The sequence below is a fragment of the Metopolophium dirhodum genome, chromosome 7 (genome assembly GCF_019925205.1).
Source record: "Metopolophium dirhodum isolate CAU chromosome 7, ASM1992520v1, whole genome shotgun sequence".
NCBI lineage: Eukaryota > Metazoa > Arthropoda > Insecta > Hemiptera > Aphididae > Metopolophium > Metopolophium dirhodum.
Window position 1 is genome coordinate 276,758 of NC_083566.1, and position 12,649 is coordinate 289,406.

The 12,649-nt window shown below is 30.8% G+C and overlaps 1 protein-coding gene across 4 annotated transcripts in view; it reads left to right on the forward strand.

The window, feature by feature from the left end:
• LOC132948482 (adenylyl cyclase 78C) overlaps window positions 1-8,923 on the forward strand; it is a 169,487-nt gene extending 160,564 nt beyond the window's left edge. For 3 of the 4 annotated variants that reach the window (XM_061018958.1, XM_061018959.1, XM_061018961.1), the window contains one exon: window positions 3,710-8,923. In XM_061018958.1, coding sequence (XP_060874941.1) covers window positions 3,710-4,236 — 527 coding nt within the window. In that variant the 3' untranslated portion in view covers window positions 4,237-8,923. The remainder of the gene's footprint in view (window positions 1-3,709) is intronic. The other variant, XM_061018963.1, reaches the window with a different exon arrangement.
• The last annotated feature ends 3,726 nt before the right edge of the window (window positions 8,924-12,649 follow it).

Here is a 12,649-nt window from a genome sequence, read left to right on the forward strand (position 1 = left end):
ATTATATTTAACTTTAAATTTCAAATGTTTGTATAGAGTATACGAGTACTCGTATTATGTAAAATGGGCATATAAATGTATACTCAAATATAAGTATACAGCAGATATATGCATTAAAATATTTTTATAGAAGTTTTCGTGTCTACTATTTTTGAAAGGTTATATATTATTGTAAGAGTTCACCATTCTCCGTTTAAGTGGAGGAAATTTCAAAGTGAAAACGTGCGTTTTATGTTATCACATTAAATTACCTTCAGGTGTGACATTTACATGTATGTGGTGCCTCATACAACCCACCAATACCGTTTAGGGGAACGATGAGGTTTTTTTTACCACTCACAGCTTTAATATATGACGAGAAAAACCAATAGAAAAATAATATACCTATATATATGCAAATAAAAGGTAGGTATACGGGGGCGAGTCCGAAGTTCGATTTTATGTTAAACCACAGTTGGATAAAAAAATTTAAGGAATGATGTTCCGTTCTTATGTACGACGTCCGTCAAATTGTTATCGAATGTCGAACCTATATATATATCTACACGACTTCTTTCTACTTGGTATTTCAACCACGGTCGATTCCTTTGCAGTCAGCTGTTGTACGTTTTTGGCGAATTCCAATATCGCCAAGCAACTATTTCACGTTCACGCACATTTGCCTAAGTATTTACTTCAATTTTAATATAACCCAGTGACGAAACTACGATGAGGAGTGTTATATCACCCCCCCCCCCCCCCACTCAGAACCTTATATTTTTTCTTGGTTAACTTGTATTTTTGTTCATTATTTTGGTATAAAAAATGATTAAGACATGTCTTGTAAACATTAGATAGCGTGTTTTCTATTATAGGTAAACTTATTGTGGTAAAGATTTTAGCAGTGGTGAAGCATCATATTGGAGAATATAATATATCAGACAACGTCTACCCACTTAGAAGTTAGAACACGGACAAATAATTTGGTTTTATTATATTGTAGAAAATATTTTTTCACAATTGTGAATGTATAATAATATAACTTTATATTTATATAGTAATATCATACTTGACAAAATCTTTTTTTTATAATATTTAGAATGGACTAGTAGCTGGTTGATCCAATACATCCAAATATGACCTATATAAAAATAAATATGTGACGAGATGGAATTAATCTCATTCTGTCAGGCGTGTAAATTGTGCAGCGGGAATCATTGGAAAACGGGTGTGGTGGGTTTTCGGTTAGGTTAAAAGAGAGGCTAACGAGACATGTCTCTCCGTTCATGTTTTTGTTTTATTTGATTTTTAATAATCGCTATTATAATTTATTCAGATATTGATAAGTCGCGTCATCGACCGCCAAAACTCGTTAACATATGGTTGGTTTTTAATTTACGGTTTGCTTATTTCTGGTGTGATATTGTCTAAATATGAGTAAGTAATAAGTATCTCTAATATTGTCACTCTGCCTGATTTTTTTCTCAACATTTCCCTAAACTAAAAGCACCTGCCTCGCAACTTGATTTTAGTATCTCGATTCTTCTGTTTGAGATTATCCAGCGAAGTCTGACAATAGTGTATGATAAGCATGATAATACATTGAGGCATATTATTATTATAAACATTACCTATAAATTATAAATTAATATAAGATATAAATGTGTGATTTTTTTACTATTTAAAATATATATTATTATAATCCACTCTCCACAAAATGGTCCTAGTTACGTCACTATCATAACCTTAACCGTGTTTATATAGAGGATAGTATTAATAGTTATATTCAACCCCATCGCCGATTGCCGAACGTTTCATACAATTACGAATATATAACGGACGATTCATTACAATGAACATTCCTCATATATATTTGTGGTGTACTCGTGCACCCTCCTGGAAGTGTTTGAGGTTTTTGAAATTGTTTGGGCAGTGAGTCCTCGTATCTTCGTGTAAGATTATTAATTCATTGGAGAAAATCATTTGTCGAAATCGGCCACCGCCAGTCCCTAAAATTGTGTGTAGTACCACACACTTTGTGTAGTACAAAATTGCAAAGTGTGTTATTCTAATAAATTAAACCTTTATAATATTATTGTGTATAATTTTATATCTTCACATTTTTTTTATATTTTAATGGTTTTTTGCGAAACCACGTTTTAATTATTATCTACTACACAGACACACAGTAAACAATATTTTGTGTTGTTACGTCTTATACTTTTATTATAGTTATTGTTATTGAGAGTAGCTATTTTTATTATTATCAGCTATAGTAGTGAAAAATGGTATATAGTATACTAGTGTTTATCTAGGAATAATTTAGATTTGACCGACTGATAGGATTATATGTGTAGTACGAAAATTTGGATATCTTAGGGACTGGCCACCGCTAATCGGTGTCTTTATTCAAGGTGAAACTCTCAAGTTTATTTCGGCGCCTCATTTTCCGGCAAAACGAAGTTGACCGTTTGATTTCGATATCAATATAATAATATTATTATCTTGAACACGTATTTCATAAACGGTTTATAAATAATTTGTATTTTCAATTTATTGTCGATGCCTGCAGAACAGTGTTTTATATAAATACCTGTGATTTTATATAGGTACCTACACTCATTTTGATCAAATATACCATTTTTGTAATTTATTGCATGATGGCATGAAGCCCGCGAGCACAGCCTGCTGCTAACCTGCATTTTAACATTTCTAACACGTCTGCTGTTGTGGTGATTTTTAATTAACTCAGCATAAAAAATTTTTTAGTTTTACAGATCACGTGCAAAATATATGTCTACCTATAAAAGTATCGGCATGAATATACGACAATACCGTTACGTAAATAATAATAAACATTGAGAATTTGAAAACCTGTCGTCGCTATTTATAAATGTAGTCGTATTGTAGCTTTATTATGATATGGCATGCAGTAAATGTCCACAACTCTTAACGTTAGGGAGTAAGAGAAGTAACGTCAAAGACTGTTGTATGTACTACAGGTGTCGAAATTGATTTATTTGTATATATGGGGGGTGGGGGGACAAAATATATTTTCGTATTGCCAAAGTTTTTTTTTATATGCAAACTGCAGAAAAGAACCTCCAATTTGGAAAATTTTGTAACTGGAAAAGTGGAAACCTTTTTTAAATATTTTTTAAAAACAGAACCCATATTTTCAGAAAACAAATTAGGTATTTTTCACTTTGTTAATGGCTTTGGCTGTTTTAATTAATTATTTTATTCGTAGGTTTCATTTAAATTGAAGCTTAATAATGGTATTTACTAGAACATACATTTTTAATTTTGAAGAACCTGATACTTGCGGAACCAACATTTTTTTACTTTCCTACCTATGAACCCAGACAGCGGGAACCGAACCGAAAAAAAACCATCAAGGTCCCTGATAGACTGTCGTGTGCCTACATTCGTACGCGCAGTGTCGATGTAAAAATATTTAATATTATTTCATATAATATTGTCGGGTCATCGCGTGAAAAATTTATAAATGTAATTATGGTTCACTGAAATCATGGACTAAATCAAGATTATAAAGTACCATTATAGCTGTGCACTGTTTATTCGAAGTTTCGTTTATAGTGACTGATAACCCTGCAAAATAATATGTTTAATATTACACACTATACTTTGTACAATAATAATATTATCATGTACGATGAGTGGTGACGCTTGACTGATGCGAGCGCGCGCGCGCGTACACGTGTTGCAGATGTTGCAGGCAACAACAACCTGACGCGTACCAAGTCGCAATACCACCGCACGCACCCCGGCCGGTTGGTGAACTTTAGCAGTTTTCGCGTGTCCAACCGGCACCAACAACACCCGCAGCAACAGCAGCCACAGCAGCAACAAAACACGTGCCACGACGGTGCCGGCGGCGGTGCGAGCGCCGCGGTGGCTAGGGCCGTAGCGGCCGGCGGCAGCCGCCTGCTGTCGGCGTCGGCTTTCGGCAACACGCTGCAGCAACACCGTCAGCTGCAGCAACAGAAACGCGACGCGGCAGCGCAACAGCTGCAGCTCCAGTGCGACGGCGGGACGTCGGCGGTTGCGCGAGCCGACTCCCGCAAGAGCCACCGCAAGTCAGCCGCCGCCGCCGCGGCCGGTACGTCGCTCAGGTACTGCAAGTCGGTGTCGCCCATCGCCGAGAAACCACCGGCACGCCAAAGCCCGCCCAGGTCGGCGTCCATGAACCTCCAGCCCCGTAACTTCGCGGCGGCCGACTCGTGCTTGAGGTGATGATGACCCGCGGCAGGTGTTTGCGGCGTGGCGTGGCGCGGTGGAGTGAGTGACATTATGAGTGGAACAGAGTCCGTAACATAATATAAAATATGTTATAATATTATGTACCTACACGCGGGAGCGAATGTGTAATGGGGGTGTCCAGGGGTTGCTAAAATACTTGTACGCTATATTGAAATGTCGATATAAATATTGTATTATAGCTCTAAAATCACATTAAGTTTACCTACCTTTATGTATAAGAAAAATCGATTTTGCGTGTAAACGTGTTTTTGTACATCCTACCCAACTAAATATACCTACAGAAATTAATTGGAGCATTAGCGTCCTCTAGAGTCCAACCGCTTGTCGTTAGTGGGTGAAGGGGGTTTTTAATACATGTATGCGTGTACCTATGGGAATTCATTCGAAAGGATCTAATGGGTCACGAGTTTGAGTGAAATTGTCTCATATACCTAGTAAATTTATCTCTTTGTACATATAATTAAAATGTATACAATATAAATTAAATATTTTAAAATACTCATAGTATCATTAAAGGATTCTATACCAAAGTGTAGCTGAAGACGGAATATCCACGGCCAACATACGAATCCAGAAAAAAAGTCACGGTAAAAAAAGTTCTGAAAAAAAGTCAATACATTAATATCAATGTACGTAGTACATATACATAATTATAGTAGTTAATAAACCATTGTATAAATAAAAATATTATCTATAATACTATAATACAGTCGATAGGTAGCTTATAAAATTAGAAAACATTCATATTTTTAATGTAAGTTCATTGTCAAAAGTAATACCCAGTACCTACCTATACACTGAGTACAGCCAGTAGCTAATATACAATTAAAAATCATTTTATCACACTTTTTTCTTTTAATATTATTATTTATTGCTATATATTACACCGGATTTTGTTCAATTATATATTTTTATTGACTATAGCCAATACAGGTACATTTTGTAATCGTTTTTATACGTTAGGTGTACAAGTTTTCCCTAGCTTTGTTCTGCTACTCGACTCCCCTACACCATCTAAAGCCAATTTTACTTCGTTCGCAGAAATTAAGATTTAATTTTCCTAATTAATTTCCAAATAGTTATTGGATCTTGGATGTTTATGTTCACAGACCTTTGCTGCAAACCTGTTATTTCACCCTTCAGTCACATTGTTATTTTTCTGTGGCCCCCCTACTATAGAGTAGTCGTCTAAACATTCCACGAGGAAGGTGGTAAAAATATAGATGAAACTTTGTTTACCAAATATTGTTTTAGGACTTTTTACCCGAGTTTTTTTCTCGCAGACCTCAAATAATAGACGGTACGGACACGACAATTTATGTTCAAAATCTATAAATTGAAAAATGTATAAAAATCAAATGTCAAACACTCTTTGCGCCTATAATGATTCATCTAAATCAATACTAAACAAATTGTATTAAATTATTAAATATTTTAATAATAACACTAAATATTTACTAAGTTTTAAAATCGAATGTTCCATCAATAATCAATATCAAAAATATGCAATAAAAAAACCTGCATAATATTATTTACTACCCACCTATTATTATAAAATATATGTGTATCGAATTACATTTTAAATATACTAATTTCTTAGAAATATGGATTGCATAAAATTTCGAACCCTGGACTATTGTTACTACCTAATATACCTATTACACACATAACACATTATATTACCTATACACCGTGATCTGAGCTTGGTGAACTTTGATTATATTATATTATATTACAAATTACAATTACCTATATTATTATTAGATATATATTATTAACTTATAAGTACGACAAAAAATCTTCATGAAAAAATTTTTTTTATTTGTCCTTGGATATTTTACCCAAAAAGGTACCTACCCACATGTTCCTGCATAGTGCATGTCCTTGTAATATATATTTGTATACCTACCACTATATTTTTGTATTGTAAACCGATTTTGAATGGGTATTTATTGAAAAGGACTTTTTTTACATTTTTACATTAACTTTTCAAGAAAAACAATCATTTTTTTTTTTTAATATTGCGGATATTTACTTTTTTATTTAATTGAATAAAATAGGTACATCATAGGTGATACGTGTCAACTGTAGAAGTGGTTTATTAAGTGATTTCTACCTATGGGTATGTTAAATATTAAAATTTGTACACGGAAAAAAAAATTACCATAATATTATAGTTAAGCGAATTATAGTAAATATAACTATTTAATAGGTAAAATAACTAAAATGATTTACTTATTATTACTATATAAATATAGTTATTAGTTATGGTTAAGTTTGCTATATTTTATAGTTAATGCAGTTTTTAATGTTTGAATTAACTAAAAAATATAGTTAAAATAGCATATTTCAGTTCGAATAACTATAATAACTTGACTATAATATTTTAGTAAATCTGATTAATCTTATAGCTATTCCTAAAGCAATTATAATGTACAGTCAATCCTACTATTTTTATAGTACAAACAACTGTTTTGTTTATTCCGTGTAAAAATGGACCTATCACCGACGTCACTTTTGAGTACGACTGTTTTTAAAGAAATTAAAGCATTTTTTTATATACAGGATTAATTTAGCATGTACTCAGTATGCTCATTCCCTTTTTCTTCTATCATGCAGTTATCTGATTTTCAGAATTTTTAAATATAGATTGGTGCTTATTTATTAAGATCACATCTGCTGTGGAGATACAAACTTCTATCTTTAAAATGAGAACTCTCTTTTCCACTGTAAATTATTTAGCAGACAAAATTCTGAACACTTTGACGCAGGTACGCCCTATCCAAATCAAAATTCAAACATGCAGTATTTGAGTTTTTAAACATTGTGTATATACAAGGCACAGGTAATATGTCCATGATAATGGGTTTTGTAAAACCATTTTTAAGGACTATCTGTTATATCCTTAGTATAAACAATATAACATTCAATCGAAATTATAATGATGGATCTTAAAATGGAAATTAATTAAGAGGATGTCAACGCACTATTTATTTTCTCTCACTGACCCATGTGCAACACAGACAAAACGCATTTGCGCAGAATCGTTTTTCCCATGTTTTTGAGTAATCTTAGAGTAAAATCAATCATTACAAAAAGATAAAGTATAATAGTATTTTTGAGGGAATGACATATCGATTTGTCTAAATATTATTTCAAAGCAATTTAAACATCATTTAAATTTACAACATTTTTTTTTGTTTATTTTGAAAGTCGAATACAAAGTCAAATAACAATAAAATATGAAATCGATATGTCATTCTCTCTAAAATATTACTCTCTATCTTTTTGTAATGGGTTATTTTACTCTAAAATTACTTAAAAACATAGAAAAAATGATTCTGCGTATATTATGCGTTTTGTCTATGTTACGCGTGAGCCAGAGAGAGAAAACAAATGGTGCACTGACATTCTTGAGAACAAATAACTAAACAACATAACGTTATCGTTTTTCTTGAAAAGTTATTAAAAATGTATATAGGATATTGTCCACAAATACCCATTCATATTATACCTACATAAGCAGCACTGTTTGAAAACCAGAAAGCGCTGTCCCTAACTCATCAACCTAGTCGTAATATATAATATTATGATTTATAACACATTACTATTAATTATTATTATTATAATGATACTGCGGGCTTATAGACATATTACCGGCCATTTATCGCTGTGATAGATTATAGGTACGAACGATTAAAAAGTATTGTGATTTTGTATACGCAGGGTCGGATTGGTATGTATCGGCCCGTCGAGATTTTCACTTCAACACGGCCATTTAAATATTCACTGTCCCAAGCGAGCTGATAGGTGAAAAATCGTATTTTAAACATGAATTTTTTTCACTCACACGACCGGCCCACCGAGATTTACTCGGTAGATCGCCTGACCAATCCAGCCCTGCATATACGTCCTACGCTCTTACTTATATATAATATTATAACCATATAGGTTACGTATACGTTAGGCACCCATGACGATCAGTTTTCGTCGACGCAGTATATATATTTTTTATTCTGTACAGTTGGCGAAACGACGAAGATTATAATATTTTATGACATAAGAATGTTATAAAATATAATTACCTATTATACCTACATGTCCGCTCTATGCAGGGGCGTCTTCGGATCAATTCCATGGGGGGGGGGGACATTTTAGTCTTGCTGATTACCGCTTTTAACAATTAAGAAAATTTATAAAATGTATTTATCTATTATCAAAAGCAGAACATCTCACGACTTACGGGGGGGGGGGGGGGGGGGGCAATCACCCCCCTCGGTGACGCGCATGGCTCGATGGAAATAATTGAGAAACATCGGTAGGTGCCTACCTAAAATTACCTACTATATAATATTATCCACCCTCGTGGCCTCTCCGCCTTTGAATGCTATAATCCACGTCCCTCTGTAAATTTATATATCAAAATTATTAATTATTATTACTGTAAGTGTATTGTTCAATGTTCGTTGTACTATTGTTTATATAAGTATTAAAGGTATTATAATATATTATTCCCATTTTTTACCGTGTAATTTAACCGACGACCTTTGAATGTGTTTAGTACCTATCTAGTATCTACCTGTATTATTACTTACCTACGTGTATATTGTGTTGTTTCTATAATTGTAAGATAAACATTATTAAAATTTTTAAAACCGTGTTCTCATGTTTGTCACTGAACAACATTAATAAAATGTACCTATATTATCCGTCCAATCACTCATCTGCGATCTGCTGTAATAACACCATGGTCGTGGTATAACTAACGTGCACTTCGATAAAAATTTACTGGTCTTTTTATTCTGGGTTACGGAACAGTAAATTGGTAATAATTGTATATGTTAATAATATTTAATATTTTACTTTTTGGTACCTAAGTACTTAGTGTCTTGATACCTACTGGCTACTACCTAATAATAGCTGGTACCTACTGGATAAGCAATCTTAACGATCTAAGTACCTAGGTAGTAAATACTTTTGACCAAAATCCAAGATTCCGATTGGTACGAAAAATAATTTGATTTTACAGTTACGATTATTACATTTTAGATTCTAAGCAGAGCGATGAATGCATTGATTTTACAATGATGTGCGGTTTTTTTTTGTTTCTGTACACGAGAAGTAGTCAAAATAATATTTCGATTTACAACTTCGATTTCAACAGGAAATTAAATCTAGTTAAAACATTTGAGAAGTAAAAATTGAAAATTCCTAGTAGTTTTCCAAAACATCGGTAAAAACAAGTCAAAATATTTTTAAAATTAAATGGATTATAGAAAATGGTTATATAACCATTCGATGAAAATGTCAAGTATTTACGGTTATTCGTTTTTGAGTTACACAAAAAAAAACATTAATTTTGTCAAATACTGATTTTTCGTGAAGAAAATAAAGAATAACGATTTTAGAAATTTTAATGTAATTTAAAAATATTATTTGTGAGTACTTGAAACTTTTAAAGTACTTAAATTACTATTTTATATTATAGAAATTCGATAGACTAAACTGGTTTAAAATTATTCCACATTATCCCGCACCGGGATAATGAACCATGTAAATGATATGAGCCAAACATCCCGGTGGATTATTTTTCACACCGGTTTAATCTAGTGAATGTCTACATTGTTTAAACATAATAAAAAACATTTTTAAATGTAATTTTTTGACAAAAATCAATTAAATTTAGTTTAACTTTCTTTTCTTATCATTATTTACAAATAATATGTCTAGTTATAATAATAATAATAATAATATTTATTGTCACCAAATTATAACATTTCTAAACAATTTATGAGTAACAAAACAAAAAAGGTGGATAAGTGGATGTCGCTCTGCTGTACAGTAGGTTACAAGTGGGTCACTGTAATGGATGGTGTTAAATTTGAATTCAATGATATAATATCATTGTATAAGAAAAACGATTCTGAGCGAAAACGGTCAGTCAGCCTATGATAATACCAAGTATATTTGATGATATTATTGTGAATAAAGTAATTTATAAATAACCTATTTACGTGGAGCCTTGTTTTCAATTTTCAATCCTTAGCTATAAAAGTTGAACATTTTATAAATTTTTAACTACAAAATAATTATTAAATTATAAATTTGATAAATTCTGTCCAAATTTGATCTTTAAATGCTTATAAAAAAAAACTGTGCCTATGTATTTTCAATATTTTTCAACTGCTATTGTAAAAATATATCAGGAGTCTTGTATTAAATTTTTATACTTTTTGGCCCAACAGATAAAACTTTATTGATATTTATAGAAAAAAAACTAAAAAAATTGAAAACTGAAAATGCCCGTAAACAGCTCAAAAAGTGTCAAAATATTTTCAAAATTGTATGGTGTATAGGAAATGCTAATATAAACATTCAGTGAAATTTTCATGTATCTACAGTTATTCGTTTTTGAATTACAAGAAAATAAGGAAATCGGTACATGAGAAATCGAGTGAATATCTAATGTTGTAAAAATATGAATTTAAAACGCTCATAAAAATTTAATTTGACTTTCTTGTAGAAATTTTTTTTTTGATAAAGTTAGACAAACTTATGAGGAATCTTGTATTAGATTTTAAAATCTTAGATTTAAAAAGAAAATTTTTTATGAATTTCTAACTCAAAATAATTTGCAAATTTTCGTGATTTTTCCGTATTTTTTCAAGATTTGAACTTTAAACGTGTATAAAAAAAAACTGTGACTAAGGATTTTTAATTTTTTTCATCTGCCTTTGAAACAATAACCTAGGAGCCTTCTATTAAATTTTCAAGCTTTTTTACCCAACAAATAAAATTTTATTGATATTTATAGAAAAAAAATTTAAAAAAACTGAAAACTGACAATGTCCGTAAACAGTTCAAAAAAAGTCAAATTATTTTCAAAATTGTATTGTGTATAGAAAATGCAAATATAAACAACCAGTGAAAATTTCATGCATCTACGGTCATTTGTTTTAGAGTTACACCAATAACCAAAATCGATTTTGTTAAAAATCGATTTTGCGTAAAAATTCCCGTTTTTCCTTAATTTTTCTTTTGTTTTTCACATCGCTTTTGAAAACTACTGAAATTAAAATTTTGACCTCCCCAATGCACCAACGATATTCACTTTCCCATCGAACAAGATACTGAAGTCGAAAATCGAAGCATTATTTCGACTACTTATCGTGTACACAGACACAAAAATAAAAAAAAAAATAAAAAAAAAAATAAAAAAAAAACACACACATCATTGTAAAATCAATACATTCATCGTTTCACTCAGAATCTAAAATTACATTAAAATACATTGGTTCTCTTTTCAAAAGCTGAGCTTGTGCTGAAAAGAGGGAGTTGTGATACAGATTTAGATATTATTGATTATGATCGTTATTGACAAATAATAAAGCAAAAAATAGAACAAAATAAATAGGTAGAGTATGCACAAGAAAGACAATAAAAGAAAGGATAAAGAACAATTAGTAGTTGCATTATAAAGGCTATAGCCTATATGATATATATATATAATCGTAAGTAAATAAAATGTTAAGATAGTATATTCTGTGGATTATAATATACTGGTATAATATTAGAAGATTAAATAGAATTATTTGATAATAGTAATTAATTTTAACACGAATTTAACTATTAACAGTGAAAAATAATATTAATTAATTTCTAAATTAAACTACCTATAGATTATTGAAACAGAGCATTATTTATATATTTTTTATACATCTTGAAACTCTTAAAGTTATGAATATTAAATTTATAAATAGTACAGTATTGAATGAATTTATATCTAGGGCTTTGTTGCCCAAATACTGTGTTCATTTTAGGGACGACGACATTAGTATTAATCTTAAAGCGAGTATTGTAATTATGATGACACGGAATATCAATACATTTTTTCATATCATAAAATAGTAAGCAAATGTTTTTTGTATACAGTGATTTTAAATTTAATATCTTTAGCTCTTTGTATAAATTAACTGTAGGAAATAACGTAGGTTTATTAAAAATAAATTTAAGAAGTGAGTTCAAAGTGACTTCAAGATTCGTAAAGTGAGTGTGATATGTCCCTCCCCAAAAAGAAATTCCATAAGAAAGAATTGATTGTATTAATGCATAATAAGTTAATTTTTTTAATTTGAAGTTTAAAACAGATTTAAGAGATTTATATACATAGAAAAATTTTCTAAGTGAATTATTTAAATAGTTTATATGAATATCCCATTTTAACTTATCATCAATAAATATTCCAAGATATTTAACATAGTTTACTCTTTTTAATTCACTACATTTGCATACATTATTTTTGTATTATTGTTGATACAACTATTAGTATGAGCAATGATTTTATAATTATTTAAATGTATAGATTTTTGTATACCAAAGTGAATGT